This window comes from Mastigoproctus giganteus, chromosome 1 (genome assembly GCF_048544385.1).
Source record: "Mastigoproctus giganteus isolate SK-2022 chromosome 1, ASM4854438v1, whole genome shotgun sequence".
NCBI classification, from domain to species: Eukaryota; Metazoa; Arthropoda; class Arachnida; order Uropygi; family Thelyphonidae; genus Mastigoproctus; species Mastigoproctus giganteus.
The window spans coordinates 241277857-241295979 of record NC_143575.1 but is presented as its reverse complement, the minus strand read 5'-3'; the positions used below and the strand labels follow the sequence as shown (position 1 = coordinate 241295979).

The 18123-nt window shown below is 41.7% G+C and overlaps 1 protein-coding gene across 1 annotated transcript in view; it reads right to left on the bottom strand.

The window, feature by feature from the left end:
* Positions 1 to 4600, bottom strand: part of Nt5c (5' nucleotidase C) — a 167190-nt gene extending 162590 nt beyond the window's left edge. The window contains exon 1 of the mRNA XM_090369349.1: positions 4426 to 4600. Coding sequence (XP_090225475.1) covers positions 4426 to 4600 — 175 coding nt within the window. The remainder of the gene's footprint in view (positions 1 to 4425) is intronic.
* Positions 4601 to 18123: the final 13523 nt, after the last annotated feature.

The window sequence follows — 18123 nt, the reverse complement described above, 5'->3', positions numbered from 1 at the left end:
ACCATGCTGCGTCTGAGCTATAACTGAATTCTTGTCTAGATGATCCTGCAGTGCTTCTTTAACCAGTACCTCCATTAATTTTCCTGGAACAGAAGTTAAACTAACAGGTCTATAATTACTTGTGTCAGCCTTTGATCCTCCTTTGTGAATTGGGGTTACATTTGCACATCTCCAGTCTATGGGTACCTCCCCCGAGTCCAACGAAGCTCTCATAATTATGGCTAGGGGTTTGCTTACTTCCTTTGCTGCCTCCTTTAATATAACTGGATAGATCCCATCCACCCCAGGTGCCTTTTTTATGTTTATCCTCAACAATCTCTCCTCCACTTTCCTCTCAGTTATTACAAAATCATCTATCTCACTGCCAATGTTTACTTTACCTACGTCATTCTCCTTCCTGAATAACTCCTCATGCGTGAATGTAGATGCAAAATACTCGTTTAGATTGTTAGCCACCTGAGCAGGATCCTCAACTGTTGAACCATCAATATCCAATGGCACTAATGACAGTATGCTACTGCAACAGGATCTAGAAAAATTGAGCAGATGGGCTGAGAGGTGACAACATTGACAAATGTAAAGTACTGCATATGGGTAGCAGTAACCCCAGAGTAACAAATCAACTCTGTGGTACTGCATTCAGAGTAATGAAGAAAGAAAAAGACTTGGGGTAATTGTGCAGTCAGATATGAAGTTTTCTGAGGAGTTCAGACGATCTGCAAGGGTAGCTCATGGTGTCTTGTCAATGATATACAGGAATTTTTCTAGCAGGGAAAAGGATGTGAGTATCCCCTTGTATAAGGCAATGATCAGGCCAAACCTTGAATACTGTATACAGGTCTGGAGGACTGTATTTTAGGAAGGATGTAGAGCTGCTGGAATGAGTACAGGGAAGGGCAATGAGATTGGTGAATGGAACAAAAGGTTGCTCTTATGAAAAAAGGCTTAAGTTCTGCAAATTGCAGTGTCTGGAGACTAGGCACCTGCAAGGTGATCTGAATGAAGTGTATAAGGCCTTGAATGGTTTGAGCAAGCTCAATGCTGATTGGATTCTTCCTCTTGGCCAGGTTAAACACCAGAGGGGACATCACGTTGAGGAAAGACAGTTGTAGAATAGATGTGTGGAAATTTAACTTTAGCCAGCGGGTGGCTGATTGCTGGAAAAAACTTTCATCTGTCATTGTGGAAATTGAGAGATTAAATAGATTCAAGACAGAACTAGACAAACATTTGGAGTGAATGGATGGGTAAAATGGGAAGGGTGTTTTTTTTTTGGTTGATACTGTATAAACCAAAATTTTGGTTGATACTGTATAAACCAAATTTCTTTCTTGCATCATATGGCTCTCCTAATGCTAATAAATTTTTGCTTTTAACTGATGACAAGAATCAAACCAACATATCTTTTATCAGCATGCAAATGCAGAAATCCTACACTATCCATGGCAGATTTTTTAACATTATTATTATTTTACGAAATAACTGAGAAAATACCAATTACAATGTATAAAAATTATACTAAAGTAAATCTAAAAATTTAAAGTAAATTTAAATTAGTAAATATATTTAAAAGTATATAGTCTCACTCTTTAATCTGATCGCCACATTTTAATTTTTGTCTAAACTGCATGCAACACTTGTACACAATAGAGCTTTTGAAAATTATTCTGGAGTCAAACGATATAGAAAATTTCCTAAAATTGCAATGGTAGACATGGAAATTTGAATTTGGGGACAGGGATTGACAATGCCACCACTTTAGCGGCGCAACCCATTAAACTTATGTACAAACTACAAAAGGTAAATATATACATATACATAAATATAAATATGAACAAAACATATTGGCTATGTTAGGTTAAACTTTGTAACTTGTAGCAGTGGGAGGATAACAGACAAGTACCAAGGGAACATATGGATATATAAAAAGCATATCTTTTCCTAATTTAAGGGAAAATTTATTCCCCTGATGTCCTATCACTCTATTTACTCTTGGCTAAAAATACAAGCAGTGTTTTAATTTTATGGCACAAAAAGTATATTTTCAGAGTTGAAATATGACAGAGACTTGATGCTGTCATATTTCACGATTTATGTTTGTTACAGTAGTTTTAGTTCTGGTTACTTTATACTGGGTGTTTGAACTGCTCCCCCCCCTCTGTACTTCAGTGAAGGTTTACTACCACCGGGGGTTTAAAATGTCGTGCTCAGTTATATAAAACAGAAGCAGTTCATTCAATTTTAGGTTTTTCTGTTCAAGCCTATCTGCTCACTGATGAGGTGCTAATAAGCACCAAAACAGCTGTATGGAGGATGGTTTTATATGGTTTATTAATAGTTAACTTTCTACAGCCAGGTTTGTTTGATATTTCTGTGCTATGTACTTAATTAGTGGGGCTCAAACTTGAGGCTTAGCCCAGCCAAGAATGAAAAGGGATTATAGGAAATGAACTGGCATTATCAAGTTGCAAAAACAGCAGAAATATCTCCAGAACACCTGCTACATTCCACATACAGACTACCATAAAATATATGATAAATAAGAAACTAAGAGAGAGAACGGCAGCAATCCTGGCACAAAAATAAATTATACCATGTCAAACTTCTCATCAAAATTCTAGGTTACAAGGACCTTGATGAGAAGTTGAACTAGCCAGATTACACTAAGGAGCAAAGGGGTGGTTTTGCCAAGAAAGGCTTAAGTTCTGCAGATTGCAGTGTGTGGAGGCTGGGTGCCTGCGAGGTGATCTGATTGAGGTGTATAAGACCTTGAATGGGCTCAATTCTGATGGGGTTCTTACTCTTGCTCAGATTACAAACCTGGGGGGGGAAATGTAAATTTGAATGAGGAACGATGGTCGTAGAATGGATGAGAGAGGGCCGGCGGGTGGTTGATTGCTGGGGCAGGTTTCCATCTATTGTTGAGGAGGTTGATAGCTTGAATGAATTCAAGGAGGAACTGGACAAACATTTGGAAGGAATGGATGTATGAAATGTTTTTTTTTGTTTGGCTGATGCTACATACGCTTGCTTTATTGCTTCACATTCCTCTACTACAAGTTGGAAAACACAATGCACTCTTGCCTCTTCTGGGCAGAGTCAGCCTTAAAATGTAAAACTTGAGAAACAGTCCAATGTACACTCAGTATGTAGTATAAAATACAAAACACACAGATTGCAGCAAAGTCCAAGCCCTTTCGGGACTCTTGGGCAACAGGAGACAAAACTGCAAACTTCTTTTTCAATCTAGCTGCTAATCTACATTGCATTCTCTTAACTCCCAGTTAAATTAATACACCTTTTCTTGCATGCTCAAAAATGCCACATGTAAAAATAATAATGAAGGTAGACATGCACAGACTACTTGTACTAATGCACTATGGACTCAATTACTGTCTCCAAACAAACCAATTAGTTCTGGCATTCAGATACTGCATTCAACTACTTAATATGTTCAAACTTGTAATTAAATAACTATCTTAATATTTTGAAAATGTTTTGGGGAATTTGTCAAGAGAAACAATGTTCTTTCCCAATTCAAGCCCTGTATACAAATCCAAATGTATTATCACGAGCATACCAAGAAATTTGAATCTTGGGGAGGGAGATGATGACAAAAGTATAAAAAGGCATTTTTTCCAAATTTCGGGGAGATATTTATTATTGTCCGTTCAGTTTTTTATGCATATACATATGCAACAAAATTATAATGGGTTAATTTCTTATGTATTTTCAGAAATGGGTTGTTTTTGAATTAGTATAAGTTAGTAAAGGCCAAAAAATTGTTTATTCAACCTTTAGCACTCTTATCAGTTTCACTACCACCAGAAGACACTTACATCCCTTAAACTCCACCATACTGTCACATTAACCACTCAGATGGCAGTTTATTCCAATGATCAACAACATGCAACTCCCTTAGGTCAAGTCAATTTCCACCAAGTTTATACAGTAGTGTTCAAAAAAAATTGCATCTCTCGCAAAATTCATCGAATTTCTATTGGCAAAATATCATATATGTTTTCAGTAGCGTAGCTATCCTTTTTCGGGCCCGGAAGCAAAGATCATGTTCGGCCTCCTACTTAATTAATGAAAATTGCAAAAACAGGAGACAGCCAAAGACGGCGGGATCCTAAAGGGCCCGGAGGCAATTGCCTTGCCCACCTACATGGTAGCTACGCCACTGCATGTTTTGTAATTTTGTAAGCTCTCTTAGATGTCATGTGCCATACATATTGTCCCACTCTAGCAGCAATAAAATAAAACATGCCTCGAGCCCAGTATTCTGTGCTATTGCAATTGCTAACTTTGCTATTTTATTTTTTAACAGTATCTCTGTACATAAAATGTAACAATTTTGCTAACAGTGAGCTCTATTTTCGGCACAACGAAAAACAACGAATTTTGATGCAGAAGTTATCTTACCTTCGCAAGCTTGTTTTGCACTTTGATACTTTTCCAAAAGTGACCCCTTATTCCCTGGCTTTCTATTCGAAAAATAACGGTGAATATGAAAACAGCGACGCTTATAACTTCCTAAAGTTTGTGTTGAAGACAAACAACGTGAAACATTACGCGCAAGCAGACGACACGACGCCATTTTCAAAAGAACCCATATATGGCTGCTAGGGGCGCACAAAGAATTACGTATTGTAAAATAAGAATTATATTTTATGATAAAATTGAATTCATAAATGTGAAAAATAGGAAATGTAAAACAGAATGAGAATTTTCAAAAAAAATATTCACAAGTGTACTCTTTCTTTCTTAAAGTTTTCAACTCATATTTCACTTACTATTATTATTATTTAAACTTTTTCTCCATTATAGGAATTTTTATGCCCCATGACGGGTATCGGTGCCAAATGCAAGAGGTGGTTGATTATGGTAATTACTGTTGGTCAACGAACTCGCTTACTATCCTACAGGTATTCACGATCGCTGTTTCTGAAGTTTCAAGTCAGAGTTCTCTGGGAGGCATATGGCTGATAGGTTCTTATGGAGGCTCTTTGGCACCAAGCCGGTGGTTGACATGGTGATAGGAATGGTCATTACTTGTTCTTTATGCCAGATTCTTTGACTTCTTATCTTGGGTCTGTGTACTTCCTGATCGTTTCCATGTAGGTATTCTGGAGGTTGCTGGTGTTGAGCACCGCTATGTTGTAGGCAGGTAGTTTTTTCCTTCTTGCCGATGTCGATTATGGCCAGTCTGTTATGAAGATTGTCTTGTCTGCTATTATGACACTGTCCCAGTACAGTTTGTGAGTAGAGGTCTTTAGTAAGGCCTGAAGTTCATCCTGTTACTACGGTACACTTTCTTTGATCAACTGGAATTTTTCTGCTAGCTTATTATTATTATTATTATTATTATTATTATTATTATTATTATTATTATTATTATTATCTTGGGTAAACAATTACATTGTTGTCTTCCATTGAAATATAACTGCCTCCACAACGTTCACCAACCTCGTGCACGTACTTCCCTGTCTGAAACATGAACACGCTCGGCATCATTTGATGTGACATTGTACAGGATTGTCAGCTGATGAAGGGACCCGATATAGTTTGTATATATGTAAATAGTTTATATTTTGACTACTTGTAATAATGCACTATGAATATTTTAAATATATATACAGTTTGTAAATATTTTAGTCCTGCTCTTTCGGATGCAACAATATTCCTCATGCATTATGGAACCCGAAGCAAAAGGCCCTTTCCTAAGAGACCTACGTAAATGCAGGTAAATACGAGGCGGTCAGTTGGTACGAGTTAGCGGAGAAATTACGTCACTGCAAATGCACAGGTAAATAAGCATAGGTATTTTCTTTATTAGATATCGACCATTGCGTTTCGACAGGTGTGTCCTTTACGTAGAAAAGATTTGACTTATTCCATCATACCTCTACATTTTTTTAGGTAGAACAGCATGCGCGCGGGTTTGCGAGCAAACCGAGCAGGGGGCGAAGTCCCCTAGTTATTATTATTATTGCTCTTATATTATTTCTTCCTGATTGTGGGTTCTACCCCATTACGGGTAATGCTTTCAAGTACAATGGGTGGTTGTTATGTTTGATGATACTGTTGGTCGAGGAATTCTCTTGTCCTAGAGGTGTTCAGGTTTGCGACTTTCTGGAGTTCCTAATAGGTGATCTTCGGGAGACTTATTGCTGCTAAGCTGTTATGTAGAGTATTTGGCACCATACCGGTAGTTGACACGATGATTGGGATGGTTGTTTGTAATTAGGTTTTAGGAGATCGGCGACTAAGGCCATGTTGCTCTGTGTATATTGTCTGTACATTGCATGTGTTCTGAGGTCGATTTTCAGTTTACTGAACGAAAAAACCCAAGTTTCTCAGAGTATGCGTGGGTAGCACTGTGATATCGTCACTCCTCCCCACAGTGGGTGGAAAAGGACCGGGTTCGAATCCCGTGGTTGACGAAAGGAACTTTAATGGGCTTTTTTCACTCCGTGGCTGAGTTAATCGGTCTCAGGCGTAAATAGCAAGATTTTTCGTCCAGCAAAACAGACAAATCGACCATAGCACACACACGCAATTAACAGACATAAGATACGCAGCACGGCAGATGAATTTCATTATTTGGGTGGTCTTAAAATAATAATAAAAAAAAGTTTCCCGGAGGAAAAAAACATGCTACCCTCGCTGAGACCGACTAACTCAGCCACGTTATAAAAAAGACCCATAAAGATTCCCTCAGCGATCGACGGGACTCGAATTCGGGTTTTTTCCAACCCGGTGTGGAGAGGACGGCGGACTTACTAACTGTGAAACCCACGAGGGCAATCGGGATGATCATTACTTGTGGCATAGGCCATATTTCTTTGATCACCAGTCTTAGGTGTGTGTACTTTCTGATTTTTTACTCGTGGGTTTTCTGGAGGTTGCCAGTATTGGGCACCGCTATGTCAATCATATAGTAATCTTTTCCTTATTATCAACAAGTGTTATGTCCTGTCTGTCTTGTCCGATATTATGTCGGTGTTCCAGTACAACTTGTCGGTTGGAGATTCTAGTACTGCCTGGGGTTCGTATTTGTCACACGGTACACTTTCGTTCATCAACTGGTATTTCCTTGCTAGCTTCTGATATATTATCCCGGCTACCTGGTCGTGTTTATGAGATTACACAGTCTGGGTGATTCCCTTGCAACCTGCAGTGATGTGTTGAATCGTTCCTTAGGCCAGATGGCATCGTGTGTGCCAGAGTGTCATCTGACACTCTGGACTCCTTGACGTTGAATTTTCTATAGTGGTGTTGATTACCAGGTCTTAGATAGCGAGCATAAATCATTCAATCTCGGTGAAGAGCGTCCCGATCGTGAGCATGCATGCATCATGAGTATCTATGCATTGAATGCCATTTTATCTATGTAATCTTGATGGAATTAATTGTAGTGTATGCCATAAAGTGTCTTATTTTCCTATCTTTCTTTCTTTGTCAGTGCTATCTGGGCGTGCAGGGACTCTTCGCTTAGATTGAGAGGGTTATGACTATTCTCTATCTTCCTTACTGCCTAGTACAGAGCTGCTGTGATTTTCTGAAAGTAATCCTTCAGGTTACCTACCTCTGTGTTTTGTTGCTAGATGAGATTTGTTAAGCCCCTTCCTCCAGCTTTCCGAACTATAGTTAATCTCTCCACGGTTGACGACGGATAGTGTTGGTGACTCCTGATCATTATCATCCTTCGGTTTATCATGATATCCTCCAGCTCGGTGTTAGTGCAATCAGTGATCCCGAAGGAGGTCGATTTTCAGCTAATCTATGTTAGCACTGGATAGATGTTAGACTGCATAGATGTTTATTGTTTTCACTGTGTTCTCTCTGTTTAGTTTTGCTTTGAGCAGGCTTGTGAATCTCCAATGGTATATTCAATCAGGCAGATTGATTTTTTGTGCTCTAACTGCAGAGCCTGAATCACCCCATGATTTTTTCCATGTGATTTAGTAAGTGTAAGTGTAAGTGTGTGTTGTTGTCTTACGGCACCAGGGGTTCCCCCATCTCCGCGTTGCTTTCATTGTGGTGAACCAGTTCACTGGGAAATGCCAGAGATTTAAAAGTGTGTGGGAATTGTTCATGTGTTGTGTTCTGTACCGTTGTTCATCTGGTCATTTAGCCGTTGGACCCCTATTGAGGCCCAACGTTGTCCCACTTACGCCCCGTGGAGGCAGACCAGGAACCCAGTAGCTGTAGATTCACTCTGGCAGGTCCTGCCGCTTAATTTCCTGGGATTTCGGCGGCTAGGACCTTAAAAAAAAAAAAAATAATAATAAATAAAATAAAATAAAATAAAATAAAAAAATATATATATAAGTAAATAAAAAATCTGCGCTGGGGTAATGTCGCTTTGGTTTGCTAGGCCGAGTTTTGGGCGTAAGGTAATTTTATCATATTAAGTTTTTGACGTGTGGGGCTTTCGCTATGATGAAGGTAGAGAGGGGAGGGAGACCGAAGATTGGAGGGAAAAGACAGAAATATGGGGCCAATTGAGAAGATAGCCCCAGTTTTCAGTGGGGCATGCCCATGCCCCACCAGAGTAGAAGTTTCGGGGTGGAGGAGAAGGAACAAAAAATGTCCCCTCCCCCCAAGGAAGTGGGAATAATAGGTGAAGAGGGCGAGGGTGTCCTCTTCAGATCGCCATCAAGCTGTTTGCAACTGTGCTGCGTTTAGTCTGTTCTCTACTGTCTGTGCTGCATTCCCCCGTCCTTGCTTTTCTCTTCCGTGTGATCAGCACTCTTCTTGTCCAAGTACTGGTCCTCTGCAAGGTTTCAGTTTTTTTGTCACATTTGGCGCCGATTTTTGTCAATCTCTGTGTACGTTGCTGTAGATAGCTATTCCAAGCCAAACCCCATGTACGTTTTCACAGAATCTCAGTTATCGGTTGATTCATCTACTGCTCATCTCAAATGCCCAAATTATTCGCTGCATGATTTCTTTCGGCTCAAAGGTGGAACTTCTGCATATGTCCGTTCTGATATTCCCTGTCAGAGACTTGGCAATTTGGAATCTCCTCTCTTTGATCTTCTCTGGCTTAAAATCTTCTACCTCATTGTGTCAAATTCATTTGTTGTCTATACTCTTCTCGCAACTCCAAGTGATTATTTCTCCCAACTAATCACTTGGAGCTCATTGACTTCCTCTCTTTGCCACTTGACCTTCTCTAGTACAACTTTCCTAACAGTGAGATAATTTTCCTTGGTGATTTTAATGTTCACAACTCCAGCTGGCTTCCGTTTTCTAGTCACACTGACCCAGCTAGTTGTGATGCTGAGGCTTTTGCAATTAGTAATGACCTTGCACAGATTGTTCATTTACCTACGAGAATACCGTACAATCCTAATCATACAGCCAACACTCTTGATCTTTTTCTCACAAACAACCCTTCTAAGTACATGGTCTAAGTAAGAGGTCATTTAAGCACTTCACATCACAACATGGTGATTGTCTCTTCTCCAACGTAGCCTTTATCAGCATGGCTATTCCCAACCTCTGGTTGTTTGGCATTACAAGAATGCAAAATGGGATGACTTGCGAGACTTCTTTTCTTCTTTTCCTTGGTCGGATTACTGTTTCAAAACTTGTGATGTCAACGTTTGCTCAGATCATGTCAGTGAAATTATTCTTGCAGGAATGGAATCCTTTATCCCACACTCCACTTTAAAATCTCGTCCTTTATCTAAACCTTGGTTTTCCAATAAATGTGCTAAGGCTATTCAAGAGAAGAATGTTGCATATCGTAATTGGCATGTTTCTAATTCTTCAGTTTCATTTTCTGCCTATACCAAAGCTCGCAACAATTGTAAAGCAGTTATTAATCAGTCCAAACTAGAGTTTGAACAGGCTAAGAGTAGAAAACTTGCTTCTTGCTCTAATGGTAGCCGAGCATTCTGGTCTCTTGCCAAAGCTATTGGCCGCACCTTTTGTCCATCTCTGCTCCCACCTCTGTCCAAACCAGATGGTTCTGTTTTCACTTCAGCCAAGGATAAAGCTGACCTCACAGCATCCCATTTTTATTCCAGCTCATGTATTAATGATCTTGGTAAAACACCTCCCACCATTCCAACACGCTCCATTCAATGCCTCCTGTGGTTTTCCGTCAAAAAGGATGTCAGAAGGATTTTCACGAATCTTTATGCTAAGAAAGCTCCAGGTCCCATTGATATTTCTCTACTTATTCTCAAAACCTATGCTCCTCAACTTACTTCCATTCTTTGCCGCCTTTTTTCTCTTTCTTATTCCAAAGGTGTTTTTCCTTCTGATTGGAGATTTTCTCATATCCAGCCAGTTCCTAAAAAGGGTAACAAATCCCTCCCATCCAATTATCGTCCCATTGCAATTACTTCTACTCTTTCTAAAGTAATGGAGAAATCAATTAACCGCCAACTCTTAAACTACCTAGAAGCCTTACGTCTGATCAACGATCGCCAGTACGGATTCCATCAGTGTCAATCCACTGGTGATAAATACCCATTTATGGACTAATTCAATGGAAAGGTTCGGCGAAACACAAGTAGTTGCTCTTGACATCTCAAAGGCTTTTGATCGTGTTTGGCATAAAGGTCTTCTAAACAAGCTTCCATCTTATGGTTTGCCAACTGTTTTTAGTAATTGGTTATCCAGTTTTCTCTCTGATCGCTCACTTAGGGTGAAGGTAGATGTCTCTCTGTCTTCTAACTTCTCTATTAATGCTGGTGTTCCCCAAGGTTCAATTCTTTCCGCCCACTCTTTTTCTCTTGTATATTAATAACCTTCTTCCATTGACTGGAAATCCTATCCATAGTTTTGCCGATGATAGCACATTGCATTCCACTTTCCATTTTGAGAAACCTTGTCCTGCTCAATCAGCTTCAACTTCTCGAAAATCTGCTACCAATTCCTTAAATTCCGATATTCAGGTAATTCTCCAGTGAGGCAAAGATAACTTAGTTGATTTCAATCCTTCTAAAACTCAGTCGTGTCTTATATCTAGCAAAAAGGATTCTTTTGCTCCTATGCTTATCTTTAGTGACACTACGATTTCTAGGCAAGTTGATATATCTCTTTTGGGGATTACCCTGACTTCTAATCTAATCTCTCTTGGCACAAGCACATTACAAATATTGCTTCCTCTGCATCTAAAAAACTTGGTTTTCTCTTTCGCTCTCGGCGTTACTTTTCTTCCAAACAGCTGCTCACTCTGTATAAATCGCAAATCCGCCCTGCCATGGAATATTGTTCTCACATCTGGGGTGGTGCCCCCAAAACCTTTCTCAGGCTTCTTGATTCTATTCAGAAGAAGGCAGTTAGGCTAATTAATGATTCATCTCTAACACAGTTTCTCCACTCGCTGTCCCATAAAGGTACTGTTTCTGCTGCATGCCTCTTCTAGAGATATTTCCACTGGCACTGTTCTTCTGAACTGGCTTCTATAATTCCAGCTCTGTCTTTCAAAACAGTCCGAACACCTGCCACCACCAGCCAACATCCATTTACTGTCCAACTTCAAACTCACAGAACCAACTTTTCATCTTCCTCGTTTATTCATACAACAGCCGTTTTCTGCAACAACTTTCCTTCATACGTATTTCCTGAAAATTACGGTCTACAGAAGTTCAAGTTCAATATCAATCTCCAACCCAAGCACGGTTCTATAGGTTCTAATACTATAGGTTCTAATACCTCTAGTGTTTAGGGCTTACATAAAAACAAGAACAAAAAAATAAACAATCTTAAGTAATGAAAATATGACCAAGTACGGTTTAAAGGCAGAGGCTTCCAAGAAAAAAGGACCCTCAATTGTCTTCTTTGACAGCAGCAAGTTGTAACCCCAGAAGAAATCAAAGAGGAAATTTACCGCAAAAACCTAAGTCTGCACCTACCTGAGGACACTGTGGAAGAAGATTTTAGCCCAAAATACAGTACTAAATCTAAAACACATTCAAATGTCAATTGGGTAATCCAGCTCGCCACGCGAGCATGGCAAATCTTAGAAACACAGAGTCACATTTTCATAGGCTGGGGAAGCCATAGGTTTAAGGAGGATATTTCAGTTACGAAAAGTTACAAGTGCGTTCGCTTTGGCCACACATCACACACACATCCAACCAGCGTAATTGGACATGTGGCCACTGTGCCCAAAAAGGGCACAAGTACAGATATTGCCCAGCAAAAGCCCAGCTCCAGTCTGTGCAAACTGCGAAGCAGTGAAAGCTCCTCATCAACACTCAATCAGGGATGGGACCTGTATGGTATACCTAAAAGCCAAAAACCAATACCAAATGAGAATCAACTATGGATAGAGGCCCCTCTACAAATTGCCACCATGAAATAAAAATAGTTCAACTGAACGTGCAAAGAGCGAGGCTGGCTGCTGACCAACCAAAAGTGAAAATAGAAGAAAACCAAATTGATGTGTCCTTATTATAGGAACCGTATGTTCTCTGAGGTGTGGTCACAGGTTACCCTGCATCGTATAAAATGGTCTACTGTAAAACCGAAAACCCATGGGCATCAATAATCATCAGAAACTCAGAAATCAGCACAACAAAGATTACACCACTCTGCACTGCAAACAGTGGCTGTGCACAAATAACTCAGTTAGGGCCCTTGTTCCTGTTAACAATATATACTCACCCTGGTGAAGACATCACCCCAGCGATCTCAACTATTCAGACGGCTCTTGAGACTCTCCCGGGGGGACGACTACTAATAGCCATGGATGCAAACTGCAGATCTCTGCTCTGCAGATCACAGTCGCACTCCTGACAGATCTGCACAAAGAAATGGTGCAAAACTAGAAGAATTCTTCCTAGCCACAGGCTTCCAAATAATAAACCGCCCAGATAAATTCCAACTTACAGCGGCCCCCTTTGGGAGAGCACCATAGATGTTACAGCAGCCACCCTAGACTTTGCCAACAAAGTAGGCAAATGGACTGTACAAGAAGCCTGGACCACGTCGGACCACAGAGCGATATCATTTTCTCTGGTTCGCTCTGTGGAACGGACCCCTCCGACCCCACGAGATGTGATATGGTACAATCCAAAAAAGGCCGACTGGCAACGCTTTCGGACTGAGCTAACAAGAAGACACTCCACTCCCTGAAGCACTCCCTTCAGACGATTGCGACGGATTATTACCACTGCCATAAGATCTGCATGTGATCTCTCCATCCCATGCAGAAGGCCCTACCGGTATGCAGTTCCCTGGTGGAATCTCTAACTACAGGATCTCAGAAGAAGAGTTCACCATGCAAGAAAAATGTTCCCGGAAGGCTAGATCAAGGCCACCTCCCCATGAGGTAGATACCGCCAGCGAGGCTTACCGTATTGTCAGAAATGAATACACAAAGCTAATACGTAAAAGTAAAAAGCAAACGTGGCAAACGCTGATATCTACGTCTGGGAATAAGAACCCCTGGGGCATCGTTTTCAAGATCGTAGCAAACAAGCTGCTGCGAGGAGAGGTACTCGACACGACACTAAAGATGGATGGCTCCTCTACACCTGGAAGGATAGCATTAATAATATTCTAGACACCATTTACCTCATTGAAGCTGCAGCTATGACTCAACAACAACAAGAAATAGTAGATGAAAATCACAACTATCCTGCCTCTGTGGAATCCCCCCTTCATTAACATTGAGATGGGCTTGGCAATAAACAAAATTAAAGTAGGAAAAACACCTGGTGCGGATCTTCTGGAAGTGGATGCTGTTAAAAAATTTGCAGAATACTATCCTGTTACCCTCCTAAGCTTTCTAAATAGGTGCCTGACAGAAGGCACCTTTCCAACCTCCTGGAAAACGGCAACCCTGAAATTTATATTGAAAAATCCCGACAAGCCATCACAAATTCCAACCTCCTACCTCCCAATTGCCTTGCTCTCTGTAATGGCCAAGTTACAAGAACGGCTGCTCCTATTTAGCTTAACCGCCAGATATGAAGAACAAAAACTTCCAAGTGACAAGCAATTTGGATTCCAAGCATGTTGCAGCACAGAAGATGCCATCAACAGATTAATCACTCAAGCAACTCACACAGCCTTTAAGTACTCCCTTGCAATCATGGTAGACTTCGCTGGGGCCTTTGATCGACTATGGTGGCCCAGTGTTCTTCGGAGGCTTCGGCAATCAAATGTTACCAACAACCTATACAACACTGTAAGGTCATATTTAACTGGTAGAAAAGTACAAGTTACCAACAGATTCCAGACAGTGACTAGGTACATCGATCGAGGCTGTCCGCAGGGCTCTGTTTCTCTGGTCTAATGTCTTGGATGAGTTCCTGGGCATGGACCTAGGAGGTGGGTAGCCCTTGGTCCTTCGCGGATGATCATGTCCTTTTGGTATGTGCTAACACCAGGGCGACCCTGGAGAAAATGGCAATTGGAGTACTGGTAAAACTCCAGAACGGGGCAGCCTGCACAAACTTACCATTTCAGGAGAGAAAACAAAATCCATACTCCTTAAAGGCAGGCTACAAATCACAAGAACCCCTGCAATAAAATTAAACTTTACACCCATACGACTGCACACTGAAGTCAAGCTCTTAGGGATCTTCATAGCCTCTGGGGTTACCTTCCACCACCACCTAAAGTATCTAGCCAACAAAATTCAGAGGTACAGTGCTATGATAAGGCGGGTCATCAGGGCAAACTGGGGGCTGAAGCACAAGGCTCTTACTCTCATATACCAAGCGGTATACGTGCCAATTGTGTGTTATGGTGCCTCCATCTGGTACCGAAAAGCCATCCTAGCAAGAAATAAACGTAAGCTGGATTCAATCCAGAGGTTCATGCTCCTTTCAATTTGCAGGCTGTGCCGCACCGTCAGCACCCCTGCTCTGCAGGTATTAACTGGATGTCAGCCACTATACTTAGAAGTGGTTAAAATAGGGTTTTTTATCATTTAAGGAAGGGAGTTCCAACCCAACTGCTTAATTTTCAACTTGACACCACAAACGACACCAGGCAGGAAAGACAACGGACAACTCAACATCTACTGTACAAGAGATATGGCAACATGACTGGGACACTAAAACAAAAGGGGCCATCACAAAACGATTCCCTCCATCTATAAGTTCAACTCACCCAGAACCTTCACCCTGGTTTTCACCTGGCCTCCATGTGACCTTTATCATCACCGGCCATGGATCCTTCCAACAAAAACTGACGGCCGTGGGAATCGAGAATGATTCACGTTGCCACTGCGGCGAAGAGGAATCCTAGGGGCAGCTCATGTATGAGTGCCCCAGCTACGACAACATTAGGCTTAAATTCCTCACCACAATACAGAGAAACCCTCGCAATCAAGAATTCGCTCTGCTACTCGAGGAAGATACCTATAAGGCATTAACTACCTACACTCAGGAAACATTTTCACTTAGGCGAGCTAAGATTGTAGAACTCAGAGCCCAAGGACTAAACCGGACCGGCGTTGAATAACTCTCCATCCACCCAGAACAACACAGACATGATCACGCTAACCCGAATAGGACAGGATTTATTGCAGGCACTATCCAAGTTGTGGGATGCTGACACTCCTCGGATTGCGGGATTTAAAAATCATTGCGAACCCGAAATGGGTAGGATGTACTGCTCGCACCGATCTAGGTGCGGAATCACTGGCACTGACCACATGTGGGATCTACAGGCACTATGCCATTGGCAACTACACAGGGGCGCCTGTCCCCTATGACTTTTAAACCCAGACCCTTTTCTATACTTCGCCTAAACTAGGGTGGATTTATTCTACCCTGTAAGACTACTGCACATGAAAGACTACTGCAAATTGAAGCAGTAGAGCATAAGGGCATTTGCTTATATTGATAAATGGTGCGATAAGACAGAGAGTGGTAATCAATGAACACTGCTCTTTGTGGACTAAGGTGGAGTCCCCCTGAGTTCGGTGTTTGGCCCATTGTTGTTGTCTATATTTATCAATGATATTATGAAGCTATATCAGGTTAACTTTCCAAGTTTGCAGACGATACGAAGATTAGCGGGATTGTTAATGACAGTAAATAAATTTTAACGCAGCTACTGTAAGGAAATCAGAGAGGCATTATTACTCAGATGTATGGGATACAGAATTTGAGTATGGAGAGTACAATGTCTACAAAAATGTGTTTATGTTTTATGGCGGTCTCTGGGGTTTCCTTCATTAGCTTCTGTAGCGTCTGTATGAGGCAGGCGCCAATGCCGGCAGTGGTAAGTGTGGGTGGAGTGTAAGGTGTAAGGTATATTGATGTCATGCGGCACCAGGGGTTTCCCTCATCTCCGCGTTGCTTTCATTGTGGGTGTACCAGTTTGCTGGGAATGCCAGAGATTTAAAAGTGTGTGGGTATTGTACATGTGTAATGTCGTGTACCGTTGTTCATCTGGTCATTTAGCCGCTGAACCCCTGCTGGAGCCCAACGTTGCCCCACCTTCCCCCCGTGGAGGCAGACCAGGAACCCAGTTACTCTGACAGGTCCTGCCGCTTAGTTTCCTGAGATTTCGACGGCTAGGACCTATATAAAAAAAAAATCATAATATGTATATGTATATACTCATTTCACTTGTCTGCATACACCATTGTATACCTATATACACCGCTGGGGGGTTTGATATTACGTAGATGGATAGGCCGAGACTGCCGAAGATTATTTTGAGTGTTGTTAAATTTAGTGTGTGAGGCGTTCGCGTTGTATATAGATAAAGTAGGAGGGGAGACAGAAGACTGTGGGTAAAGATAGCATTAGCATTAGTAGAGGCATTTGATGCAAGAAAGCAAGCTTATGCAGCATCAGCCAAAAAAAAAAAAAAACCCACTTCCACTTCACCCCTCTGTTCGTTCAAAATACCTGTCCAGCTGAGCCTTAAACTTATTTAGGCTATCAACCTCCACCACAAGGGATGGAAGTCTGTTCCACCAACCAACCACCCGCTGGCTAAACGCAAATTTCCGCACGTCTATCCTACATCTGTCTTTCCTCAATTTGAATTTATGCCCCCTCAGGTGATTTTTCTGAGCTAGAGGAAGAATCCCATGAGCATTGAGCATGCTTAAACCATTCAAGGCTTTATACACCTCTATCGGATCACCTCGCTGGTGCCTAGTCTCCAGACACTGTAATTTGCAAAACTTAAGCCTTTCTTCGTAAGAGCACCCCTTTGTTCCATTCACTAATCTTGTTGCCCTTCTCTGTACTCGTTCTAGCAGCTCTACATGGGAGCAATAAAAGAGATGCCCCCAGTTAGTCAGTGAGGAATGCCTATGCCTCACCAGAGAGGAAAGGGGAGGGGGTGGGGTTCGTCGAGGGGAGACAAGGAGTCTCCACCCCACCGTGGTAGGGTTGGAAAGGAATCGAGTCAGGTGCTCGATTCTGGTCTCCAACGAGTCTTGATGGCAGCGAAGCTGCATGGTTCAGGTTCGTGTGGCCCTTTTGCAGATTCAGTGTTCAGTCAGTCGCAGAGTTGTAGACCATGTCCTCTTATTCTCGTTGGAGGTATGGAATTTATTGTGGGAACAGTAGCTTGTCCCATTTAGTTTCCAGTTGTGTTGTTATTTGCTTGTTGGGCTAGTGTAGCTCGGCGTCTGTTAAATAGTTTCTGTGCAAATTCAGTGAATGCCATATATGGTCCTTTATCGTCCAGAATGAATTGCTCCTGGTCCTTGGGTGAATGTTGCAGTCTTGTTACCAGCTGGCAGCGGATCTTGTCGTATTGGCGGCAGTCATACATTAGGTGCGACCAAGTTTCTGGAACGCCACAAGTGCAATTTGGATTTTCAATTATTCCCAGAGTTGTTAGTTTGGCATTTAAGGCACCATGTCTTGTGAGTAGGTACGTCACAAACAGACCAGGTGCGTACCAGGTTGGTATTTTAGGTTGGAATTTATCTATATTTGGAAAGAATTTATTTGTTATCAGACCTTTGATGGAGACATCCCATCGTGCCTGCCACGCCTGCAGCAAGTGGGTCTGGAGTCTTCTTTTTTCAGCAATGCGGTTATTTCCTGGATCTCCGTTGAAGTCAAGGTGTGTACAAGCATTGCCTTTAGCGAGCTCATGGAGGGTGCCTCTCCTCACCACCTCTAGGTCTAAGGGGAGGATTCCTGTGATGACTTGCAGAGCGTG